Raw genomic sequence first — 26,055 nt, 5'->3', positions numbered from 1 at the left:
CTGGGACCCGAAAGCGGCTGCTCCGGTCCTGGCTCTGCTGCTGCGGGAGCCGCACAAGCCCCGCGCTTCTCCAGCCCTGCCGTAAACCAGGGAAATGTCTCCAGTTTCCGCTGGAAAACACTTGGAGATCCACAGAGAGGGAGCAGCACCTTAGACTGTTGCTATTGCTCCGGGCATAAAAACCCTCTGAAATAGCCTCTTTGTTTTGGAGTCTGCCCCCCAGAATAAACCACAGTATTCTGGATTATTAGCTCATTTAGAAACTCCACAAAGACACTGTGTTTCAGAGAAGTTTTAAAATAAATTGTATTTTGTTTTTTAAATAGGCTCTGAGGTTCATAAGGATTTGCTCTTTATTTATTCCTTGAGCCCAACCTGCAATTTTTTGCCCTTTTTCTATGCGACGGCAGCCAAAACGGCCATTACAAATCTCAGACTGCAGCATTTTGTGAGTCAGTGTCTGCTTTTACAGCAGAAGGCAAGCTAGGGTTACCACTGGGGTTGTTTATATGGAATCACGTTAATTAATTTCTGAAGATAAGCCTTGGGCTTACATCACTTCATTGTTATTGGGCTGTGCTCATCCTGGCTAAACACGGTTTATTTTCAGCTGCTGCCCTCTCCTTCTCTTCCAGCTGTTCGCATCGCCATGCCCTGGCGTGAAATACATGGAGGCGTTTTTAGCCAGAACCCCCAAATTCCTGTCACCACCTTCACGGTGCTTGCAGCTGTGAGTCCTGGCTTGGGAGAACAACTCCGAGAGGCTGGAGCCAGCGGTGCTGGCCACGGCTGCCCGAGCCCCGGGGGGAGCAGCGCGGGGAGCAGCTCCTCTGCTGCCCTTCCCGGCGGCTGGAAAGTGCCGTTCGAATTAGTCACTCGCACGACTACTGTAAGCAGCTCGCTCAGACTCTCTGTTTGCTTTAAAGTCTGGAGAGCGCCTCTGCTAACGAAGCTTTGCCAATTTGCCTCAGCTAAGCTTCTGGCCCCACGCGTTGATTGACTCATTGCTAATTATTTATTTGAGGAAATCGGCGGTGGTTCTTAAATGTGGATTTTTACTGGCAAAGACAGCACAGGAGTCCGGATTCTCCAGTGTATCCGTTTGACCCAGAAGCTCAGACGTGGCAGAGAGGACAGGCCTGGCCAAGCACCACGATCAGTGAGGATGTCCGTTAGCGTGGAAAACAAGCGGGTTTGTACAAGGAGCCCACTGGGTGCACCAGTGGGGATGGGGCGGGCTGGGGAAGGCAGAGGTGCAGCCGGCCCCAGCCGCTTGCCATGAGAGAGCAGGGAAACGTGCTCTCCCTCGTCGCCGCTCCCCTCCAGGGTTAGTATCCATTGTCCGAACGGCGTTTGATTACCGGCTCCGCTGCAAACATCCCCTTCTACGAACAGCTCCGCACAGCCGGGCTGCTCCCCATTGTGCCGAGCGCAGGGTGGTGGTGGTGCAGGAGCTGGGGCAGATCACAGCCCTTTGCCCTGCCTCCTCCTCCCTCTCCCTGTGGGACACAGGGCTTCCTCCTCATCCTCATCCTCTGCCGGAGCAGGGCAAGGGTTCCCCTGCCTCAGCTCCGCACCCTGGTAATTCCCAGCGGCTCTCCTTGGGGCTGCTCCCTGCCTCGTTTTCCAGACTTCTCTTTAATAAAGTCAGGAGGATTTACAGGGGCAGAAATGCACTCGACTCTACCTCCAGACTCAATACCACACAAAATTAGGAGCGCTGGGGCCATATTTCTGGTCTCCGAGGTGGACAGCAGATGTGAGCAGGGACTGCAAGCTCTCCTGATAATTTAGCATAATAATGGTGTTAGCAAGGGCCAAATTGCTAACTTGATTGTGAATGAAAATAATCACCCTGCCAGAGCATTGCCATGAAAACTTTAAGACCAATGAAAACAGACTGGCCTAGGATGAAATCCACCCATTGTATCAAAATGACCATAACATCTTGTGCATATTTATTGCCAAGTATGTTGGCTTTTGGGTTATTTGACAAAATACAGCCTCAGCTGCTCTCTGTTCTTTGGCACCGTGTCAGGAGACCATGGAGAACAGGGAATCCTATCCCACAGGCTTTTAGAAAGGAGGTGGAAAAAAGGAAAAGAAAGTCAACATAGGGTGTTTTGTACAATAATGTCTTAATTACGCAAGCAAGCAATTTGACGGATTTTGTGTGATTTTTATTTCCTGGCTACAAAGAGGGGATTTTTTTGTGGGGGAGGGTGTTCATAAAGCCTCTCCGCTATTTATCCCTTTGACCTCTGCATTACCCCAGCTGTGGCCGGGATGACAGATGTACAGCCACGCACTCGGAGTAGTGAGGTTAAAAGGAAAAGTGACTCATCCAGTATGAAACCCCCAGGAAAAAAAAAAAATCCCTTCGGATGGAGAGAGGTGTTAGACCAGCAGCTTAATTTTGGCCACTCGCTGCCTTCTCGTTGGACTGACTTACGGGTTAGTACTGTGCAACCATGGCTGCTTTGGGGTAGGCTTTCTGGACTAACTCCTTAGAAACACAGGAGCTCGGGAGGGGGATTTGTCTGGCCGTAGGTGTTGGCATCCGCATGTAGGTCACCCAGGAAACAGCCTGTCTCCCGTGGAAGGGAGGAACAGAAAAATCCTCCAGCCTTGAGTGCCCTTATCAAAAGGCAATGCAATAGGCGCTGCCTTGGCTTCTGCCAAGGGCAGGCAGCCTGTTTATCAGCGCTGGAGAAGACACAGAGCTGAAAGAGGGTGCAAACTCATTCGAGAGAAACGTCTGAAACAAGTAAGATCCAGCTCAGTGGGGACACGTACCAAGCACAGAAACCGCACGGCTGCAAAGTGAGGAGGAACCGGTCACTTCTGTTGAGAGTAGGTGGGGGGCAAATAAATCGCCAGCTGCACGAGTCCTGCTGGGACGCACAGCACCATGCAAGACAAATGAAGGAACCCTTCTGCTGTGCCTGCTGCCGGAGAGGCCCCAGCCAGCGTGGCTGCGCGTCGTGCAAGCTGGTCCTTTTTAGGGCAGAGACATGAAGTAAATGACCTTTGGCAGCCTTTCGTTGAGAATTCTGCTTTTTGGCACGCCGGGCATGATCTCGCAGTTTCTGTGGCTTGTAACTGAGGTTCGAAATCAGACTTTTCCCCCTGGTGCTTTTGGTTTTAAAAAAATCTGCCTTTACTCAAGGAGCAAAAGTGGCATTTACAGATCTCTATGTGTAGATCAGAGTGTTACTATAACCCCTCTGAGGACAGCTTCATCCTGTGGGTCACAGTCCCATGCTGGGGATGCATCGTGTAATAACCCATCCGCAAAGATTCCCATGGTGGAGGGAGCAGCTTGAACCACATAACTATCCCAAGGTAGGTGTTTGGAGAACTTTTGATGCTGTTAATGAACTGACTGGAAATGGAACTGTAACAACAGAGCTGACCACCATCACTTATATCTGGTTTACACCCTTTAAGGCCATTGATTTCAGTGCTCTTCCCCCTTTGAGCTGCACCGATGTCTGGCAGTTCTCAGCTGCCTTAGCAGTCTGGGGTGACTTTGGGCTGCGGTATCAACACAAGAAGCCGCACGGACTCTGCCTGTCTGCCTCAGCTTGGTGTCTGGACGTGACCACCATCATGCTGGGTGTCTCTAAAGCTGAGCCTCCAATTTGTTGCTCTGTTTGCTCCAACACTTCCAGAGTACTTGCCTGCCCACGTTCTTGGATCCCCTTGGCGGTCACGGGGCCCTCCGTCCCTGGGCAGAGGGGAAATTGCGTGATCGTATGGAAAATAGCAATAATGTTGTTGAGTTTTGTTGCCATGGGAACGGGAGCTCAAACCAGAAATACGGCACATCAAATGGCGGAAGGCTGCCTGTTGTGGAGGATGCCCAGAGTTCTGTCTTTAAACAATGACATAGCAAAAGAATGAGACACGAAAGGCCACGAGCTGCTCTGTGGGTTAGTCTTCCATTTCTTTTGACCTTTAACTATAAATTATCCCTCTTATGACCGTCTCATAATATAACCTTATATTGTACGTGATTTTTCATGCAGTTGCATTAATAAATGGGACTATGTATTCCCCTCTTTCTCTCTTTGTGTGACTTTCTGTGAGTAAAATACTTCATCAAGAAATGAAAGAATCTTTTCACCTTTAGCCCACATAAATAGCTTATGTTAACATACAAATGCACAAGACCTTCTGCAGTCTGTACCCAGATGTCAGACGTAATGGCTTTTCATCTTTCAGTCTTATCACTGGCTTGCTTTTATTTAGGAATGAGTAGGATTCAAAGAGGAGCTGAACTCTTCTGTGGTTAGTGAGCACATCTGCAGCTATAAAAACGCCAGGCCACGGAGGAGTAGGAAGGTCAAACTGCCCCACACGTGTCCTGCAGACAGCAGGACTCTGCTGAGCTCCCCGGCGCTGACGGAGATACTTTAAACAGCCAGGGCTGGTTCCCACTGATGCTGGCAGAACGGAGCTCAGCATCTCACCCAGCTCCAGCCCCAACTTCCTCTGTCCCCAAAGTCCTTTTCCACCAGCATCTACTGGGATCCACCCCGTGCTAATGTATAGCTGGCCTGAGGTGATTAGAACCAAACTATGGACTTCTGCAGCTTTGCAGTGAGGCCATGGCGAGGAGCCAGCTCCCAGCATTTCTTCGTTGGGGCATTTCCACCTGCACAAACACAAGGCAGGCGAGTGCAAGGCAGGGATGCTCCAGTTCGGCCACTGCCCCAGCCCCATCAAGGCACAGAGAACACCAGTGGGCTCCCAACAGCCTCCATGGTGAAGGCTCAAAAATTACTGTTTCTTCAAAGCTGGTGGGAATTCGGTCTTCTGCTGGCTTATGACACCCACATCTGTGATGCATCACCGAAACGCACAGCCAAACATCGTATCAATAGAGGAGGAGGAATAAAAAGCTTGAGCTAGCACGGAGGAGCGATTTTCCCAAGGCAGGGTGGGGCGATCACGCCACGACTCCCTCGGCTTTGAGCTGGAGGCCCATGACGGCAGCGCTGAGCAAGACCTCGGCCGGCTGAGTCAGCCTTATCGGCCGGGGCCGTGCAGGAGGGAGCGGGGCTGTGAATGGGCTGTCAGGCCCTCCCGGTGGGGCCTGCTTTATTAGGTAGTGTCACAGCTGCTGGCCACTTTCCACGGGAGTTTTAAAAACGCTTTTTACAAATCTTGTAGGGAGGGTGTATTAAACATCCTGTACTGCAGTGAGAAACAGACCCAGCTGACAGGAGTGTCTGCGCAAGACTGGCTAAATTCCTGCTGTATTTTTTAACATATTCATTGCCCTTTGCACCGTCTGCCTGTGTTAGTTTTCAGCAGTCGTGTTAAATTTCTTTTTTACTTTCTCTCTCTCAGGAAGGATTTCAGCCCTGGCTTCTCTGCCCTTTCCCAAGGGGTGGAGGTTACATGCGGAGTGTGTGTGTGTCGGGCTCTGCTTGTGCCGAGCAAGCGGCCGAGGGCGGCCACGCTCCGGGCAGCCGCGGGGAGGAGAGGGAAGGTTTGACCCACGGCGGCGGGCAGTGGGTCCCCCCGGCTCAGCCGTGCTCCGGGATGCATGCACAGAGTTTGCGGGTGACTCCATCCCTTCTCCCTCTGCATGATTCCTCTCTGCTTCCTTCGCACCCTCCTCCCGCAGCCACCCCAAAACGAAGGCCAGGAGGGTGCGGGGTGCTGCCGCAGCGGCTCTGAGCCCCCCGCCAGCGATGGCTCTGTCAGGCCCCCGGGTATGCACAGCCCACGCTGCGCAGCTGCACAGAGCTGGGACCAGCAGCGAGAGGAGCTCATCTCACGGTCGAAAGAGGGGTGGGGATGCAGGGTAAAGTCCAGGCAGTAATATGATGAACTTTGGTGTCAATTCACTTCGCCTTCCTTGAGAAAGTGTCTGTAAGACCACGCAAAGAAATAGTCCCGCTGTGTCTCAATTGCTTTTTCAGCCAGCAGAGTCTGTGATGCAACTCCTGGCTGGCCGGTGCGAGGTCAGATGCAGAGCAGCTAACATTGGCTTCCCGCTCACCTGATTTCCCACCCAGCAAGTGACTGCGCCAACTTAAGTAAATTAATTTAGAAACAGGCTCTTTCGGGCCACACAGTTTCTGTAGGTCCCTGGGGGGTGAGCGCCAAAGGGGAGCTCATTCTTTCCTGCCCATTTGTTTCCTGGCCGCCCTGGCGATGTGGTGACAAAGGCTGCATTTAGCAGGAGCCGTGGCAGCGGCTGATGCCATCCCGACATTGCTCTGCTTGTGCCAGTGATTCACAGAGGCCGTCATAAACCATCTTCTCTTCATAGCCAGCTTGGGCTCCTGCACTGACAGCCTGGCGGGAGCAGATTTCCCCTTCAGATGAATCAGATTAATCCAAAATAATTCTGTCAAGATCAGGAGAGTAACCGTGGCATCACCCATCCCGGGGTGACTGAGAGCCCGTTGATCCCACTAATTCTCTGTTTCACCATCAAGCTCCTGAGTCAATCACCGGTCTGTATTTGGGTATGTTTAATGTTTTTAAGGATAAGGTCAGGATCCTCGGCTTTTGCAGAACATACTTCCATTCTTTTACTTTAAAAGAAGCATGGCACACGTCCTAAATACAGAAATACGCATCGTTTTCCAGTTGGGTTATAATAGAACCGTTGGAACCATTAAATCTACTTCCTGAATTTTGTGCCAGAGTTACTTTGTTAGTACCCAAACTATGTGTGGTAGAAGCTGGCATCAGGTTAAAAATTATTTGTGTAACGCATAGTGAAATATATTGCTTACATGTGTAGGCACAACACGTTGGCAAAATGTGAATTTATATTTAAGTTTGATGTGAGGTAACAAGCACTTGTATATTATCCAGTTCTGCTTCCTTGGCTAGCCGAGACTCTTCCCTTCAGGGATAATAACTGTGTTACCATGGCCATGTGGAGCCAGCACAGCTACTGGGGGGGAATGGATTTGTTCAGAGCACTTGCAACATGAAAAATGTTCATTATTTCAATGTTCAGTTTCAGCTGTAGAAGTTTTTAGGCTGGAAACGGATGCATGGGAATGCAGACAAGGCATCCAGTCCCTCACCCTGCTCCAGAGGGTGAAAGATCTGGTTGATCCTGCTCTTTCCTGAAGACGTCAGCCCAAACTCCTCCGAAAGCCGGCCGGCAGGTTACGTGTGCCGCTTGCAGGCGTTGCACCCCCAGCAGCTTGGTATTAAAACAATAATTTCCAGCTTAATCTCTTCTGCTGCAAATTAAACCTGATGCTGCTTATCCCCCACCCAGCCTTGGGCGGGGAGCCCTTCAGCCCAAGCCTTTGCTCTCCTGTGAATCCCGGCTGTGCTGCAGCTTGCCAAGGGCAGCCGAGCCGCTCTCCCACCCGTGTCCGTGACCCACCGCGGCCCTTCCGGATCGCCACCGGCCGCAGGCTGCCGTGAGGGAAGGGACCGGAGCCGCCGCCCGCCCCGCGGCCCGAGCTCGGCGTGCTCTCTCCCGGCCGCTCCGGGAATCACAGCCTGGCAGCCACCGGAGCATCCCGGGCCGGGGCAGGCCCGGCTGCCGCCTCCCCCCCGGGCAACAGCCCCTGGCTCTGCCCGCACAGCCCGAAGCACAGCCGCAGCCAAGGCAGCAGGTTTCGGAATGGCCTCGGCCGAAGCGAAGCATCCTTTCGTCCCTCTCCGGGGCATGGCGTGCTCGGGCATCCCTGCTCTCCGCGGGTGGGTGCTCGCGGGGATGCTCTGAGGTCATTAATTGTAACGCGGTGAGGACAAATCTTATTTGAAATGTAGTGAATTAGTCAGAGGACGTGGCCCGCCGGAGGGGAAAGGGAGGGCGACTGGGACCAGCAGGAGGTAGGGTGGTTCTCCGGCGCGTGTAGCGTCCTGTAGCAGCATGGATATGTTTTTCGGTAACCCTGGCTACGGTGAGAGCTAGTGGGTCCCCCGCAGAATGTAAAGCTGAGCTGTTTGTGGCCCTGGGGGTGAAGATCAGTGCCAGCTTTCACCGAGATACAGCTCAGTGAGGCACAACTAACGAGGAGCTAACAAAGTATTAGGAACCTTATTTAATTCTGCAGCATGAAAACAGAGGTGTTTTGCCCTGGTGGGAGAGGGTTGGTGGGCTGCCTCGGCCAGAAGCCAGGGCCTGGGGGGAGAACAGCTCTAACACCTTCCTTTACGGGAGGAAATGCAGCTGGAGCCCTTGGCGAGCAGTGACATTTTAAGGACATTTCCCAAGGGGTCCTGCGGAGACCTGGGCGGCAGCGCGGGGCCAACGCTACGCTGAGCTCGTGTTAGAAACCACAGCGTTGCCTTGAGGTGGCTCCTGTGAAATAAACGGGTAACGCTGCCACAGCGGGGCATGAAAAGTCGCTTTGCCCAGCCAAATGGCTCTAAGGGAACTTTCCAGTAGCCCAAGAGTGTCCTTTAATTTCCTGCAGCAAAATGATACCTAAAAGTGATGTGGAAAGGGCAGATCCAGGCATGCAAGGCCCTGCCGGGAGCTGGGCAGCCGTGGCCGTGTTCCCCGGGCTGCCCTTCACTGCTGCCTGCCCATCCGGCAGTGGGTGCACCGGAGTGTAAAACCACAGTTGCGAAGCCGTGCCACAAGCTGCATCCTTAAAGAAAACCTAACGCAAATACTAGTTTTGCCCAGGGTAATTCATTTAACTTTTGGCTCCTCAAAATCATTACAGGGACAGCATGTGAGGCCACAATACCAGGGTCCGATCCACAGCTAATTAAAAATAGCTTCACCTCTTTGGGGCTTGAAACTTTGCTAATTAAAGAAGAGTCATTCTCCTGAAATTGTTAGGGTTTTACAGTTTGTACTAGCTGAAGATTTGTCTGTAGGGCCAAAATTATTTTCCTTGTGATAGGTTTCCTCTGTCACACCCATACATGCAATATAAGCCAGACTCAGCAGACTGGAAAGGTGAATGAAGATTTATTTTATGGTATTTTAATGTGTTTCTTGAATTAGAAATGAGAAAATATAATGTCATCTTCTTTTGAATTTCCATCCAGCTCTAGAGAAAGCAAAAAAGCCAAGGGACATCTTTTATATTTACAGCAGATATTGTTACTTAGCCTCTCGGTTGTATTAATACACATTTTGCAAACATACTATTTTTCTGCATTAACCATGGAGCTTTAAATCGTCATTAACTAGAATGCCTCAGCTCAGTAACTGCGAAATAGAGCTGAAGTAAAGACATATATAATAAAGAGTGGACTAGGAAATAAAACCACACAGTTATATCATCGCAATTGCATCAGGAGTTATGAAAATGCCTTTAAAGAACCCTTGAATCTGCTCAAATGTCAGAAATTTTTAAAGGTATATACTCTTTACAGATATGGAATTACACTTCTTGCAGTTGCAGTTTAGATCCTTTGCCTGTCTACTTCTTCCTTTCTCTTTTTGTTGATGATTTTATAACGTAAGGGAAGAAAACACCCTATCCTGATTTAACCTCTTTGGTTTATTCAAATGTGCTTTGAAAATGAGGAGCTGATGATGCTTCCAACACGCGCTCTTTACTGTAGAACCAGTGATTATGGGAGAAGTCTCTGACTCCTACACTTCCCCTGGATCACGCCAGAAATGAACTGCCTTGTGTGTCCTATCACAGGCAGAGCAAAGAAAAGTATTTGCTCTGAAATAACCCTAGCAAGTGCACGGTGTGAATTTACATATGGAATTGGAGCATGGGTATATGTAGAAGATGTGCTTTCCCCTTCCAGCAGCTGAAGTGAAAGGAATTCACCGCCTTATTTAATACCTCTACATGAATGTCCATGCTTAGGCATCCACTGTTTACTTATGCTGAGTATACAGTGCACACACTGTACTTCTTCTTCTGCCTGGGAAGGAATAAAGATCTACTGTTCAAGTCAGCCAAATATTTTTAAAATCGAGTGATGTGCCAGAAAGGATTTCTGGAACTCCAGAAGTTAACAGTTCCACCGCTGCATTTTGCTGTGCAGATGTTGCTGCTCAGAGGAAGGATCAGGACTCACGCTGCCAGGGTTGCCCTGCTTCAACACTGAAATGGGAATTCAGAAAAGATCCTTGGCAGGAGCAGCTCCTGATCGGACAGAAGAGGAGAGGCCTCTGGGAAGAAGACTGACCCTAGCGCCTTCTGGCCTGGGAGGCTGCGCATGAGCCACGAATGATACGAAACACAAATGAAGGGATGTCACGTGTGAGAATGATGAGAAGCTGAAGGACTAAGTGCTCTGCAGATGGAGGAAAGATATGTTCCCTTTGCTTGCTCACTGCTGGCAGGCCTGGAGGTCGTGGGTGAACATTGCTCTGCCAGAGTGGAACTTACACCTGTGATCAATCGAATTTAGGAAGGATGCTGTCATCCTCCCTGGGGTTTTAATTCTGAGATCTGAGATTTTCAGAATCTCAGCACGAAGGTAACGAGCCCTCTGCATGAGCATTTTTCATCAGCTGGGTTTCCCTTCTACGGCGTCTGTAAAATACGTGGTATGCGAAGAAGGGCTGTGACAAGCCAGCACAGGCTGGTGCAGGATGAGTAAGGACGTGGAGCTGATAGCGCCGGAGCTAGTCAGCAGTGAAACCGCAGAGCCTGCTAGCAGCGTTTGCCTGGGCTGCTCTCTTTAGTACAAAAAAAGAGATGCGATGACCCTTTCCTCATTTGTGGAATCTCTTCTGGATAAATATATCTCAGTTCCATGTGGAAAACCCACACACATAGAAGGAACTATGCCCGGAAGATGATAGCCACCTAAAGCACAGTGACTACAAATTATCCTCTCTCTGGAGAGAAATATTTCATACTGATCTGACTTCAGTCTGGTTCAATACGTGTTTTTTTAAGGTCTGGCTTTTCATCCGCTAATTAGTAGCCTAAATAAAATACAAGTCGAGACTTTTGGGATTTTTTTTCATGGTTTTGTAATGTCTTTTACCCACATTTCTTAACTACATCTTTCCCTAAACCTAAAAGGAATAATGTGACCGGCTGGCCTTTCCTATTTCTGGATTTGATTTATGCTGGAGTCTGCAAAAGAATGACTCATAGAGCCTGCTTTACATTGGCCGCTCAGTCTTCTACAAAATCTGTGTTAAAATCCAGGGCTTGCAGGGAGGAAGGTCTGCACAGCGCAGCGCAGGATGACCCGAGTCCTCTTCCACGCTCCCTCTCGGACTTTCTCTATTCTGTGTCAAAACGTGCTTCTCCTCCACAAACCTGTGTGTTAAACGTGTTGCAAGGCTAAATCCCTTGCAGGTTGCTTTCTGAGCTTTGGCTGGGGTGGTCTGGCTGCCTTCCTTCAAAGCTTTTGTTTCTTTCAGTTGTTAACAGTGAAAATTACTGCTATGTGGCAAACGTAGAGAGGTCAGACGGACAACGCTCAGCAGCTGCATGCTTGCCAGCCGCCCAGGTACATTCCCCATCGCTTGCAGCCCAGGGTGCGGTGACACAGGGAGATGGGAATGTGTCCTTCTGCCGCAGCTGGGGCTGCTGCTGAACTTTGCTGCAGCTATCAGCATCTTCCCCTGGGCTCCGAGGACTTGCAGTATTTTCCCCTTTGTTCAAACAGGGAACACAGGGTGATTCATCATTCCTGCTAGCCAAGTTTACAAAAGAGCTTACTCATTTGCTGAGGAGGGGGCCAAACTTTGATTAAAAAGCGTAAAACATGGATATGATTTTAGAAATGTTTCAGCCTGGACAGTGCCTCCTATGCATGTAAACCATCGGGGCTGCAGTCGCTCTGTGCTTTCGCAGAGCTGCCTGCCTTAAGTGCCCACGGACAGATTTCAGAGCAGAATATCAGAACATCGTTTGTAAAAACTGCCTCACTCCCTGCAAGCCCCTCCAATGCAAGTGCTACGATTTGCATCCCTACATCCCCTTGTTCTTTTGGGCATCCCTGGACAATTTGGAAAATCTAATTAAAATATGGGCAGTGTCATTTTAAATAAGATAAGAAGGGGAGAACATGTGTCTTCTTCCCTCCCTGTAGTTGGACACCTCTAATTCTGTATGGGTGCACTTAGACAGTTTTAAAGAAGCTAGTCAGGCAATTACTAGTTATTGCTATGTTTGCAGAGGTTTAAATGACCTTGTGAACGTGCAGCTGGGCACGGTTCGGAGCGCTGCCAGACCAGCCCGACTGTACCATAATTACGTTAAATAGGAACACGAGCCGGCAGATTCCTCCCCGGGCTCGTCTTCTCGACGCTCCCGGCGAATCCAGCTTCGGTTTCCCAAACCTGGCACGGAGACAGCTGGAGCCACCGCTCTGTATGACAGACCTTTTCCATCTGCACGCTCTGTGTTTAAAGCACGTTAACTCTCGTCTAGCTTATCTGCAGCAGACTTTAACACAGAAATCCCATCCTTTCATTTCTCTTGGTTGCACTTTGGTGTCCTCAAGGGGTGCAATCTTGAATAACACTGACTGCTGCCTGCAGCCTCCCCAGTCTGCTCAGCTCGGCTGCGCACCAGCATCAGGGTGGCTCGGGACCTCGCAGGACTGAGCTCCCAAACCAGTGTAAGTGCAAAGAGCTTCTTGCCCATTCCAGGAGGACCCCGGCGCAGGTCTGACCGCTCGGGAAACATTCAGAGCAGGAGTTTGTTTGCAGCCAAGGTCTCCGAGTTTTAGCAGAGGACAAAACTTGATATAGTTGACACCTCAGTGTTTCACACAGTGTCAGTGTTTGTTTAGCCTGTGCAGAGACATCTGAGCTTGGCCTGAGCTGGCTGCTGGACAAATTTACTTGCAATCCAGACAGCAGATGCCGAGCGAGGAAGCAGCGTGAGTGCGTGGAACAGTGGGCTGTGACGCTGCACTGTGGATGTGCAATAACCTGGCGTAGCTTTCCGTCGCTGCTGCGCGCAGTTTATCATTTGAAGAGGAAATTGTACCCAAGTCTGCTCATAGTGAGGTGGGTATGTCCGGCCGTGTAGCCTTTTTCCCGTGTTTGGCCAAACTTGCATCTTAGTCACACCTTGTCCTGGTGATGGACCGTGTTTCTCTAATGCTCAGGGGTTTTGATTCAGGATGGCTTCCTGATAAATGCTCAAGGATCAGAGCAGGCTCCGTGATTTTGCTGTCAGCTGGGTACCAGACAGTGGCTGAGTAACACCAGCGCTGAGCCCACAGGCGCAGCCAGCGCAGGAGACTCATCCGAGTCCTGCACCCACCCTGTCCCTCACTTCAGAAGCGACCCTGCTTCTGCCCATCATCGACAACGGAGTTCGTATTTCCTTTGGTGCGCCAAATCCTCAGCTTGTAAGACCCATCTGCGCACACGCTAAAGGAAGACTAGTAATTAGATGATATTCAGCAGACACGACTTCCGTAGCGTAGCACGATCTTTTAGCTAGGGTAGATGTAAAGACACTGGTCAGACTTTTGGCTGAATCTTTGAACAGCACAGATCGGATGTTGGCATGGTTTTTGGCTTCCATTCTTGCTCTTCTAGGATCTGGTGTGATTATTTTTTCATTCATAAAAAACAAAGGAAAAGCAACAGACATAGAGCTAAATTTAGAATTTATTCATGTACGAGGTCTTTTTACACATGTACTTTTTAGCTACACTTTCAGGGAGAAATCTGAGCTACACTGAGGTCAGAAAGAGTTCTGTTATCCCCTCTGTTCTGACTGAATGCGTTGTTTTATGGGAAATACTATACTGCACTATGTAAAACTAGATAGTTTTAATATTTCCTCTGCTAAGGTCTCAGACAAAAGCCTTGTGATATGAGAGACAAGGGGGCACCCAAAAATATTTGTGTCTGCATTTGGCAGCCAAGCTCTCTGCAAAGGGATTTTGACTCCGCTTTTAAGGAAGGTAAGGGCTTGAAACACTCACAGGATGCTTGATTCTCCTGGTTTTAAACCAGAGCTCCATGTCATCGCTCTCCAGGTGCCAGCTGGGGTTGTGCTGAAGGGACATCAACCTGGCCTGGTAGAATCAGATGTTAAAAAACAACCTCCAGCCATTGCCCCCTCCTCTCCCTGGACCGTGGCTTAGTGAGCAGTGTCTCCTCCTTCTTCTCTTCTACCAGAAATCTCTCACCCTCGTTCCAGGGGCAGAAGCAAAGGAGCTGTTTTTAACCTGAGACATGCTCCTGGTGCCAGCCAGGGCCACTCTGCAAGCCCAGCAGCTTCATGTAAAAGAATTTCAAAGCCAACAGAGCTAAAGCAAAACTGGTACTTTATAAGGATAACACTTAACATAGCATTTAGAAACATTAAATAGTGAAGGCTCTTTGTGCTAATACTACATCATATGGTCTGTATATACAGTCAAAAGGACTGCACAGCTGGTTATTCACATGAGCAAAGACAGAGTCATGTGTTCTTGTGTTCCCTCTACAAACACACTCTTAGTCCTTTCCACTAAAATAGAGAAAAAAGGTCTATTTCTCCATAACATAAGAGCAAAAAGTCTATCATAAAAATAGGTTAAAAAAGAAGCATCAGAACTGAGTAAGAAATCTGGCTCTGCGTCGCATCATTGTCTCTGAAGACTAATGCTGTTTTTACAGTCTCTAAAATGTACTAATATCTTTAGTGCCGTCACAGACTTACAGATTGCTTCTTTCACTGACAGTAATGCAATCTTTTCTAAATATATGATGGAAATTAACTTCAGCCAAATAAACGCTAATGTACAAAGTGTATGTATGTGCAACGTACGGAGCTCTGTTAGGATGTTCTTGTGACAGGACAGCCGGACCCTTTTATTATGGTTTATGATATTAGCAGTTGCCAAAAGCTTCAGTGAAATTGCACGCTTATGTTAGATACTTATTTCCCTATCTTCCACTTTCTTTATGGATTCTGATATGGTGAGTCATCTCCCAAAACCTTGCTTTTTCCGTCCCATTTCGCTAGGTCTCTGTTCAGCGAATGGACTTGTGATGGTGGAGTGAATCTGGAAAGCAAAGAGGCAGCTTGTTCTTGGTGTCTTGTATGGTCTGCTTCGGTTTCTGACTCTACTTAATATTGAAAAGATGTTATTTTTGGCGAAGGTAATCGTTATGATGATTGGTAACGATGATGGTCGCTCTGAACTGGTGTGAATACTGGTTTGTGTAGGGGAAAGAAAGTAAATTAGATGTTCTGGTGAGCTGGGGAAATGATCTTCTCTGGCTTTGTTTCAGCTCTGTCCATGCCTCAGTTGTTGAGCCCGTCCTCGCCCGAAGGTGTGCCGTGACCCCATGAACCGCAGCACGGGCTCGGGCCGCTCCTTGGCGGAGCCCAGGCCGCCTGTGCCAACATGGAGATGGGCCGTTCCTTCCTTAACCCGTCACACCCTGCTCGTACATTCCAGTCACGTTCCAGTACAGAGATCTTCTTCTCATTTCCCTTTGAAACGTAACTTTCCTTCTCCTGATGAGACTACCGGCTGCCTAAGGCCTACAAGGAGATGTCGGGTGATGGGGACACCCCAACTCACGCCGGCTCGGCGGCGGCGCGGGCAGTGCCACAGCCGCAGGACCAGCGAGCCCGCAGGGAAAGCTTTCAGAGGCGGGCAGGCAGTTTTTAGGAAGCAAGCAGGATATACAGGTGGTGGTTCTTTTCTCTGCGGAATTCGGAACACCCCGGTTCCAGGCCCGACGATCGCGCCTCAGGGGCCTGAGGTGATTCCGGGCGGGGCGGGGCCCAGGGTGCGTGCTGAGGTGAGTACTGCGCCGGTACTCGCAGCATTACGGCAGGAGGGGCGGGGCTGGGGGCGGGGCTTCAAACGTGGCGGCGGCTCAATAGGAGCGGGGCCGGGGGCGTGGCCTGGCGGGCGGGCGGCGGCGCGGCTGGAAGGGCCGGGGCGGTTCTAGAAGCGCGGCGAGAGGGGCTGCGTGCTGCCGGGTGAGCCGGGCGGGGGGCCGGGCGGGGCGGGCAGCCCCCGGGCTGGCAGGGGGCGGCGGCGGCGCGGCTGCAGGTGAAGCCACCCCTCAGCGCTGAGGGGGAGCGGGGCGGCAGCTCACCGCGGGCGGGGCGGGGGAGCCGCGCCCGGTGCCGCAGCCCCCTCAGGGTTCGCAGTCCCCTGGGACTCGCAGGAGTCCTTCCTTGGGAGGCCGGCGCGGCGGCGGGCAGCCGCCTGCGGAGCTCCCGAGGGCCGGCTGTGAGGAGCGCGGGGAGAGCGGCGAGCCCTGCCCGGTGGCGGGGCTGGGGCTGGGCTGGGGGGGTCAGGCCGGGTGCGCGTTTGGGCAAGCCGGAGCGGAGCTGACTGGAAAAGGGGGGGACCCAGCTTTGAAGTGCCGCGGTTAAATGCTCGGGTTCTCCGCTGCTTGGTGTCCGGGGGTCCCGGGGAGCTGCTTTGGAGCAGCACCCGCAGTTCAGCGCCTCGTTACTGGGGTTTAACGGTGGGGTTAGTGAAACGGCAGTCTGTCCTGCCTCCCTGCTGCCGGCCTCTGACCGGGGATTGCAGTTTAGCTGGGGGGAAAAGCCGAAAATGACACTTGCAAAAAATCGTTGGGTTTTTGTAAACATGTTAGAAGTATCATCGTTAAAAGTTAGAAGTATCATCAAAAAATGTGGAAGGGCTGGTTCCCCTTCTCCTTGCCCCTTGGGTTTAGATAGGACTGATATTACCGCTTAGAAAGATTACTGTGTGTCAGCTGCACTGAGTGGCTGTATGAGCGCTTCCAGCCTGCCGTAGGCTCAAGATAGAGCAAACGATGTCTTAAGCTTCATGAAGGTGTTCAAAACCCACTTGTTCTACTCCTGTCTCATTTTGTTTTAACCTGAGATGGGTTTTCCAAAAGACGCTTGTCCTTGTTTCCGTCAAAGCACACCGATGTGCAGCCGAGCTGGGGTGGTAAGCCGGGAGAGCACAGACAGTCGTGTGTGGCTGGTACGATGCAGTAATTGAAGCCTGGGTGGAGAAGGGTTGTGCAAACGCAGTGGAGGGCAGGCTGGCGTGAAAGCTGAAGGCACTACCTAGAGTGTTATCCCAGCTCAGCTGGGGCACAATAGCTTGCTATGTCATAGTAATGCAAAACATGCTTTTGACCAGGAATAATTTTATTTCAAGCAGCAAAGAATGTCCTTATAACCTGGAAGCAAGGAGGAAAGAGGATGTGTAAATAAAGAGTATGTCTGGAGCTGTCTGACTTTGTGATGTTCGGTATTCCTAGCCAGTTCCTCAGTAGTAAGTACTGAAGGTAGGCTTTCCCAGAAGACATTTTTGTAACAAAACCTCTTGCCTCTTAACTTTATAGGTGCTCTGTGACAGCGAAGCTGAGCTGAAAGGCCACCACAGCCATCTTCACCAGGGTAATACTTCAGCATTCTGGCATTAAGGACCTAGGAAGTAATCCTGCAGGTATGTTTTAAATATGAATGGCAGTTATTGGTTGCTATATATATTTTAGAGGCAGAACATTATTCTACAGTTGTAAATTGGCATTGCTATGACACTAACAGCTGAGAATTTTGCTTCTTGCTTATGCCATAATTTCTTGAGATTAATTTTTTTGATGTAGCTAATCATACGCTGGGAAGCAGTGCAGGAAGTATGAGCCCAGAGTGTGATCATGTATTTCCAAGACAGTAACAGCAGAGGGAGCATGATTTACCATTTAGTATAAGAAGTTTTTCAGTCTAGGTTTAAGTCAGGAATCCAGTCTGTTTATAATTTCCATGCTGTGCCTATTGGCAAAGTTCCAAAGAAGCAAGCTGTAAACATAGATATTTTTCCTATGACTGGTTCTGATTTTTGTGTATGGTTTTCTATACGTCTGAGAAATGAGAATGCGGAGTATGGTAGGGGGCATGTTCTAGGGTAATCTTAGAATAGAGTCAACCCCCACGCCTCTGAGATAATGTCTGATTTTAATTAAATTGCTGATATTAATTGAAAGAAACAGTTCACTGGCAGTAGACCTTTTTATATAAAACCCCCTTCTTTCTCAACAGGAGGATTTTTTTAATGCTGTACGAGCATATGGAAGGTTATGTTAAGTATCATGATGTACTAAAATTATGGGCTTTGCACAGTAAAATGCAGTCTAAATTCTAATGCTGAAAAATAAGCTCTAGTGGGAAAAGAGCATGCATGTCCTATCTTCACTAGCGGTATGGGATTTGACTGTAGTCTGTTTCATATGGGATGAGCTTGCAGATGCTGCGGAGTAAGATGCAGGCAGATTTGCTGTGCCTTAGACTAGCATGAATTTTCTTGCCTGCTGGTGTGCGGAAGAAATACTCTTTGCTATGATTTTAAAAAAACTGTTGGGAGCTAATCAAGATGATTATAGTTTCTAAGGTTATAACAAAGGAAAACACAAGCCATTCTATATTAGAAGAAATGCATGCAGTTTTGCATGAATGTACTGTATCCTTGTTAAAGCGTGCAAATGAACAGCTTTTCCTCCTTTTCTTTTGGCTTGCCTTGAAAAATACAAGGCAATCATGTTGTATTATTTGCTAGGCGATTATAATTGTTTTCAGATGCACATTAAACCCTTTGGCAAGAAAGGTAGTGATGTTGGCATAAGCTGCTTTGAGCAGTAAATCCAATGTGTACTGGAGGAAGGAGCTGGGAAGCAGTTATTTGATGACAAAGAGAGGAGAGAACTCACTTGCGAGGAGGCACCTAATATTGAAAGGGAGCAATGCCTTTTGTGTTTCCCTGGGTATGACTGAGAGCTAGCTGTTTGTAGCAAGGTAACTAACTGCATGCTGCACTGGCAGTGTTGTGAATCCTGACATGAGGTTCAAGATATGACAGTGCCGTCTGGGTAGGGCACCGACAGGCGTTTACATCCAAAGCTCTTTGGGTCAGAGGAGCGGTTGAATGTTGGAGCATCTGAGTTCGTGTGGAGAACGAATTTTGGCCCTGAATTACTTGTTTCAAAGTCTTAAGCCAACGGTGAGGGTTTGCTTTCTTAGGATAAAATTAATATGTTTCCTTAGTATTTAATCATCTTTAAATAGTTTTATAGCTGCCATTATGTGCCAGGCATCTCCTGGCTAATGTGTCAGGCTAATCTGCAAGACTTGAAATACTGCTACAAGCTGGATGTTTTTTATGGCTGCTTTTCTTATAGAGATATTGAGAGAAACTCTTCCTTGGCAACATCCTGAAAATCTGTTCACAATTAAGCCCATCTTTTGGCTCTAAATAAGTATGTAAGCAATCTTGCAGTTTTTTGTTTCTACTATTTTCCACTTAAATATAATTAGCCTTATCTACAGCCATCGATACCAATAGCAAGCTGTTGCCTACTTTTGAAGCTCCGTTGTTTGTGGAGGGGAAAGGGGATGAAGCCAGCTGCACAGCCAGTTCAGTACTTCTTGCTGTGTCTGCAAGCACTAAGATGGTGGGTGGAAAGCACTGGCATTTGGAGAAGTCCCAGACAGACCTGTCTCATCCAAGAGTTCAACCTCAAATTGCTGTTCGAGGATGGACCATTCTTCAGAGCCTGGCATGTGGACCTCAACTGTATCTGCACCAAGAACCCAACTGTGGCCTGAGGCGACTTTGAAGTAGTGATTTGCTTGTTAGATTTCACCATGATACTTTAAATTTAGATACATGTGGAAGCAGTTGTTTTAGCAGTGATTTTCCAGGTGTCTTTAATAGCATAGGCAGGCACAGAAGAGGAGACAGGCTGTAACCCTTACTTGTGTCATCAGCTTGTAAGTTGTTGCATTGCGATGGTTCAGAAAAAGCTACATTAATCAGATTTTGACAGTATCTAGTTATGATACTTGTCTCACAAACTTTATTCCCCTGTAGCAAAGTGTGGGTCTGTAAGAATGGAACCAAACTAGGGAACAGTAGTCTACCTTAATTGCTTGGAAGAAACCATTGCTGTATGCTCTGGGGGAAAAAAAAAAACCAAAGCAAAAACCTGGAAGAAATGGAAAACTAGATCTGTTAGTAGTAATTAAAATTTGTCATGAAGGAAACATGTCACAGAGAATGTCTGATGACCTAAGATACTGACAGAGCAGTGATTCCTGCTGTGATCTGTGCTCGGTATTGGTAACATTCTGAAGCAGTGAGTTGGCAGTCTGCTGACCAGTGATGGTATGCAGGTTTTTTGACTGTAATTTCATATGGATCAATGAAGTATTGCACCCTTAGTGCTCCCTTCTTACTTTTGATCTATCTGTTATACCTGTTTTAGCTGTTACCCAGCTACATCACTATCTTGAATGTGAACCATCTGGGAGTGGCTGTGAGGTAATGTCATCTGAGTTTTGTGGATTGGAGACTGAAATATAGACTTAAAAAGAAATGCATTCACAGGGGCTGAAATAAACCCTGTGAAACTTTCCCCCCCTACCTAGTCTTTGGAAAGAGAGGTGACTTTGCTGGTAGCAGTTTGGAGGAGCTAGATCAGACCCCAGTTCCATACCTCCCCTGGAGAAGCCTGATAGCAAAGGGAGTGCTATCATGTCTAAGTGGTGGAGTGGAAGAATACTGTGGTTTTTTTCTGGAGTTCATGTGATCAGAGTGAGAGTTCACAATACAGCAAGAGTCACACTCTGGCCTGATTTGCCATAACAAGCAACAATAACGGGTGTAACTTTTATTCTTTAAATTACACGGACTGGTCTTATGTCAGTTCCACTTAGTTTAACTCTTCTGCATAAGAAGTCCGTACAAATTTGGAGCCTGGATGAAGGACTCACTTATGTTAGTCCCTGTTTTTAGTTAGGCTGTCAGGCATTTGAAGGGTTTCTGCTGACTTGTTTTGCTCTTCTGAGCACACCCCTATCTGGGAATGAAAACTGAGCTCAGGAATGAATGATCAGCCATGAGATAGTGCAACTTGCATCTCCAATTACCTATCGTGTACTACTACTATTAAGTTTTTTTAAAAAAGCTGCAGAACGCAAATCAAGTCCCCTTATACACCATTGTGCCAACAGAGTGGTACTTGCTGAGGCTTTTTTGTGGGGTGAAGGGGGAGAGAGGGATTCATGGGGTTTTAGTCCCTCTAGCTTCAGCATATGTAGGTAGATGTGCTGCCTCCTGTCTAAAGGAGGGCTCTGTGAGGGTCATGCTCTTGTTCTGTGGCGTGCAAAGGAGACTGCAGCCTATCAGTTTGATCAGAAGTGGGAGTCCTAAAGGGATGGGATGAGTAATAAATACTTGTTTCCTCTTCTGACCTGAAAAAAGTCCTCCCTTTGGCTCGTGTGGGAGCTAGCTTGAATCCCCCATGACTGGATATGAAATTCAGAGTGGGTGAGAAACTGATAACCCTGGTAGATGTGCAAGCAACTTTTCTTTTATAGGTCGGGTCCATGTTTTTGTATCTTCTTGATTAAGAATTTTTAGAAAGCTTATTTAATAAAGAATTCAGTCTAACTTGTGGAGAAAAATTCCATCCTGGTCTATTTTGTCTAGAAGAACCCTTTTTCCTTCTGCCAGTGCTCTCTGAAGTCTGACAGCACTCTTTCCAGCGGGAGCAATGATTCATTGAGGTCTTACACTCTAAAGAAGTAAAGTGTTTGTACAATATCCATTTGGTTAGCTTTTTAGCTCTGGCTGGGCACATTTAAGGGAAGGAAAGGAGCAAAACATTAAATATCTGTTACTGTATGCAGAGAAGTTTAGTTCTATCAGTGTTGCTGGAACAGCTTCTCACTACAGTGAGAACTGTCTCTCAGGTAAGGCAGGGGTGTAAGTGCTCATCTGAGGTACACGTGGCCTTAGGATCCCTGTGCTGGTGGCACTTGACATAGCCTGACAAGCCAGGGCAGTACGGTTGTTGTCCTGGGCCGTCTTGTAGCCCTAGCTCAGGCCAGTGTGAACTGCATGGGGGGGTTCCTGTAGCCCAAGGCTGAACTGAGCTCAGTGGCTCTGCTCAAGCCTTCTCCATCTGTTGCAGGGGAATGTCGCTATTCTCACTTAACTAAAAGGAGATCCTAAGTTCACCTGTCCAGCATGATGTCTTCATCATTTGAAGATGCTGTTGGAAAAAAGCCAGGAAAGTAGGCAGTATTTGTCGTACACAGACTTCTTATCTGGCATTTCTGTGCAACTAAGTTCTTCCATTCTCTGTTTGAATAAAACACACTGGCTTTATAAAGATTTGTCTCAATTATTGAGGTAGGTGCTGATGTCCCTTCTGCCTCTTACTCTCTTTGTTAGCAGATGGTTTAGCTGTGGTGGGGTGGGCATGCATACGTGTGTGTATGCACACATGCTCGTGCTGTCCAAGAATGTGGTTATAACATTATGTTCAGCCTCCTGTAATTCACTGTTTGTGCTGATTTCCCGAGTAACAGCTGTGAAAAGAATGTGTACAAACAATTTGAAAACCCTGCAGCCAGGTGTCCTGCTTGTTCAAGCAAGAGCTGATTTCTCTGTTTACTGAGGTTTCTGTTTATTGACTCAAGTAAATCTGAGTAGGATGGCAAAGCTGTTAAAGATCTGCTATAAAGACAAGCTGCTAGCTGTAGTAAGTGTTCCTCTTGGCAGATATCCTCAGCCATGAGAGAACATGGTGGGGAGGTGCAGGGCAGAGAATGTAAGTTGTGTTGTTTTAACTGGAAAATTCCCTTGTAATTGTTTTGCCAGGCTCTGTCTAGTGCATCCAAAAAACCACTTCATGAAACGACGACAGACTATGCAGATGGACAGTTGTGGCTTAATATATCCAAATTAATGTACTTCCCAAGTGCTCTTGACTCGCTGTGCTTTCTGCTACATCACTTATTGTGGCTTTTAGTATTGGCAGACCTCTGCATGGTACTATTCATTCAGCTTTACTCAATTCTCAGATTACCCATGTACTAGTTCTGAACTAGCTTAAACAAGCAGTTTGGGAATATGTGGTTTGCAGGGGGGTGAGAAACAGAAGAGGGAAAGGAGAAGACTTACTATGATGCTGTGAGACACTTTCCTGCTTACTCATGCTCGCAAACTTGTGGTAAATGTTTCTGATTCCTCTTGTAGTCTTTTAAAGCAGTCAAAAGAATAAATGAAAAACAATCATCTTGCCATGTGATAATACATAGCAGAGAACAGAGCTATTTCTCATGTTCTTAGTGATGGTGGTGTCACTGACAGTGTGTTTGGTGTTTATGTCCATGGCACCGGTGAGCTCAGCTGAGGGTGAGGGCTTCTACCATGCTGTGGGCTTGAAAAGCCCGGAAGGAAAGGGCGATACCCACCTTTCACCTTCTGTCTCATGTTGTGCAGGCAGATACGTGGAGCCCAAGGGAACAATGAGCTAGAGTTGTTCCAGAATTATCTTATTTTAATACCTTCCCGCTTTCTGCATTGCTTGAAATTTTAGGATATTCCATGTATTTTCCCCTTCCCTTCTCCCCTCCATCCCCTTTTCTCATCAGATTTGGGTGATTACATTTTGCCCCAAATAGCTGCGTGTCTTGTACTGTATTTGGAGTAAGAGCGGGTTGCAAGTGGTCACTTCCAGCCACCAGTTCACCCAGTTACAATGGGTAGGAAAAAAGAATAATTGCTTCTTGAATTAAGGTGAACAGTTGTCATCTTCCTTTTGACACTTGTGTGCATGGGTGTTGAGAGCTCAGTGTTTGCGGAGCAGCAGTGCTCATGCGTGAGGGCTGGCTGTGGTGGCTGTTCCTGCTCGGTGAACAGGCAGCTCCGGAGTGAGCTGTGGGCTGATCCAAGTGCAGTGCAGACTCCTCATAAATTCCCTGGAAGGAGGCAGTCCTGGCCATCAGATCTACCAGGAGAATTACAGCTCCCAGGAGGCTCTTCTATATGGACCTTGCATCCCTTACTTCACTTGTCTACTACCTTGTCTGCCTGTCTGCTCAGACTGGCTTTCCTTTCCATGCCCTCGGTCGGCTGTGCTCTTAGAAATGTAGCAGTCTGCTTTCAGCCTCCATCTCGAGGGACTTGGTTTCTAAGCTGGCACAGCCTTTGAAATATAGAAGTCATAAGGGCTGTGCCCAGAGGCCAGTATGCTGGGATGATGCGTCTTGAATAAGCAGAGTTGGAAATTTCACTTTCAGCTTTTCCAGCCATCGCTGCCACTTCCACACTGCAAAACTCTATATTTCTCTATTTGGCTTTCTCACTATTTGTATTTCTAGACAGTTTTATATAACCGAGTTTCACAGCATGCTAAAAGTCTGACCATTTAATTTACTTTTATTATTATTGGAATATAATACTACTTTGTATACTCTCCTATTTTCCAGCTATAATTATGCATGACGTGGAAGGCATTGAGCTGCCCTTGCAGAAGACCTTGTTCTCACTGTCTCAGTGGACAATATATTGCTTCCATTACTTCTGTCATGTGGGCCTTCCACGGACTGCAGTCTTCCATGTAAATCCCGAAGAGTATACCAGATAGCATTTGAGACTAAGTAACAGCTCCTGTGGTTGAAGAAGACTTTTTTCAAGCTTTACTGATTAGAGTTCAGTCTTTCAAGGACCTAAATAGTTTTCGTGAGGGTAAAATGACTGAAGATGAAGATTAATGCCTTGGGGTTTTTTCTCACAAATAAGTTAATCATTTTTACTCCTCCTTTTCCTTTTAATTTGTTACAGGTTTGAGCTATCTGGAAGATGAAGCCCTGGCTGCAGTTGGTGTTCTTTACCTGTATTTTCTTGATCTGGCACACAGAAGCGGAGTTCTTCACCTCCATAGGTATGGAAAGAACCAATGCACGATGTTGTGATGTAGTTAATGCGATTGCCAAAACTGTTGAAGTTTACAGTTGAAGCATATGGCTTTCTTCATATGGCCCTATCAAACACTGTTTGCATTAGGAAAAGCTACTCTTCTGCATCCTTGATGCTGTTCTGGTCTTGCATCAGTGCAATTTGTTTGCAGTTGTGTAACTTAGCACATTGTGACCAACATGATACAGTTCCTCTGGGGGCTCTGTCAGTAAAATAAGACAGTGCCTGTGTTTTATTAAGAATTGTGTACCTGTTGTTGTCTTGAACACAGCACAAACCTTATGCTAAAAAACTTAGTCCTGAATTTATGATTTATGAAAAGAATTTAAGAAAATATTTCACATATTTATCACTTTCACGGAACCTGAAATCTCCTGTCTTCTCAAAAAGCTGGAGTTAGGTGTCGGAAGGAAAAATTAATATCCCCCTTACCTTAAGTGTTTTTGTAAGACCTGACTAAATCCTGAAGAATTCACATTGTTATAAATCCTGAAAATAAATTTATTTTTATGGCAATTTAGTTCTTGTGTTCTAATAGCTGTGATACAACCATGTATGATTGTGGTAGAGCCGAAAAATAAGCACAAACTGAGTTTTCTGTTGTGACTTGGTCTAATGTTTTCCTGTAGAATAGTGTGGGGAGTTCCCCCTGTAAGGATATTAAAGATTAACTACAACTGGCTGTTCTCCAGAATGTGCTTTGAGCTCAGTGGAGCTATATTTCTGAATGGTAAAACTCAAAATTCCTGGTGGTTTGTTTTGCACCACTGTGTGGAACCGCTCAGCCAGAGCAAGGCAGAGTGGTGTTTCACTACCGACCTCCCGCACAGGCTCCTGTGCTCTGGAGTTGGCTGAACAATATTTAACTACATATGTATTATTTGGTTTCCTTTTTTCCTAACTAGCATTTTGTACAAAGTTACTGTGAAGGATCGCCTCTTCTTTACACTTACCTATTTCTGAACCTTTCCTAACTCTGAAAATAGCACAGCCTGCTGACTTCCATCTGCTTAATCATGCCTCATTAATAATTACTTTGGAATGCTGAAACTAAAGCTGTGGCTTTAGTGTCTTTCAGTGTTTGGTCTTTGAAAAACAAAGTTTTGTCATAGCAATTGGGATTGACATGCTAGCAATTTCCACTAATGCTAATCAGGAGAAAGTATGTGTGTCAGTCTATAAACATTAGTCTGAAATTCCTCTGTACTTAATGTTAGGTTGTGTTTCCACAGTTACCCATATTGAAAAGCTGTAATTTTAAGTGATGCCAATGGTTAGACTAATCATTTATTAGTGTGACCTAATCTGCATCCATATGTAGAACAGATGCTTTGGCAACTATTTGGATCTTCCGTTGCTTTGACTCAATAGCTGTATTAATGTCAAACCTTTCTTTTGATTGTCTTGCATACAATTGTAATACTAAAAGTAATTCAGAGGCAGTGG

At 47.4% G+C, this 26,055-nt stretch overlaps 1 protein-coding gene across 3 annotated transcripts in view; it reads left to right on the top strand.

The window, feature by feature from the left end:
* Positions 1–15,788: 15,788 nt before the first annotated feature.
* P4HA2 (prolyl 4-hydroxylase subunit alpha 2) overlaps positions 15,789–26,055 on the top strand; it is a 31,267-nt gene continuing 21,000 nt past the window's right edge. For all 3 annotated transcript variants that reach the window (XM_050905436.1, XM_050905437.1, XM_050905438.1), the window contains exons 1-3: positions 15,789–15,833; positions 17,189–17,292; positions 24,475–24,574. In XM_050905436.1, the coding sequence (XP_050761393.1) occupies positions 24,493–24,574 (82 nt within the window). In that variant the 5' untranslated portion in view covers positions 15,789–15,833; positions 17,189–17,292; positions 24,475–24,492. The remainder of the gene's footprint in view (positions 15,834–17,188; positions 17,293–24,474; positions 24,575–26,055) is intronic.

The sequence above is a fragment of the Gymnogyps californianus genome, chromosome 14 (genome assembly GCF_018139145.2).
Source record: "Gymnogyps californianus isolate 813 chromosome 14, ASM1813914v2, whole genome shotgun sequence".
In the NCBI taxonomy this organism is placed as follows: Eukaryota; Metazoa; Chordata; class Aves; order Accipitriformes; family Cathartidae; genus Gymnogyps; species Gymnogyps californianus.
The sequence above is the reverse complement of the archived record's forward strand: the minus strand, read 5'-3'. Positions and strand labels throughout refer to the sequence as shown.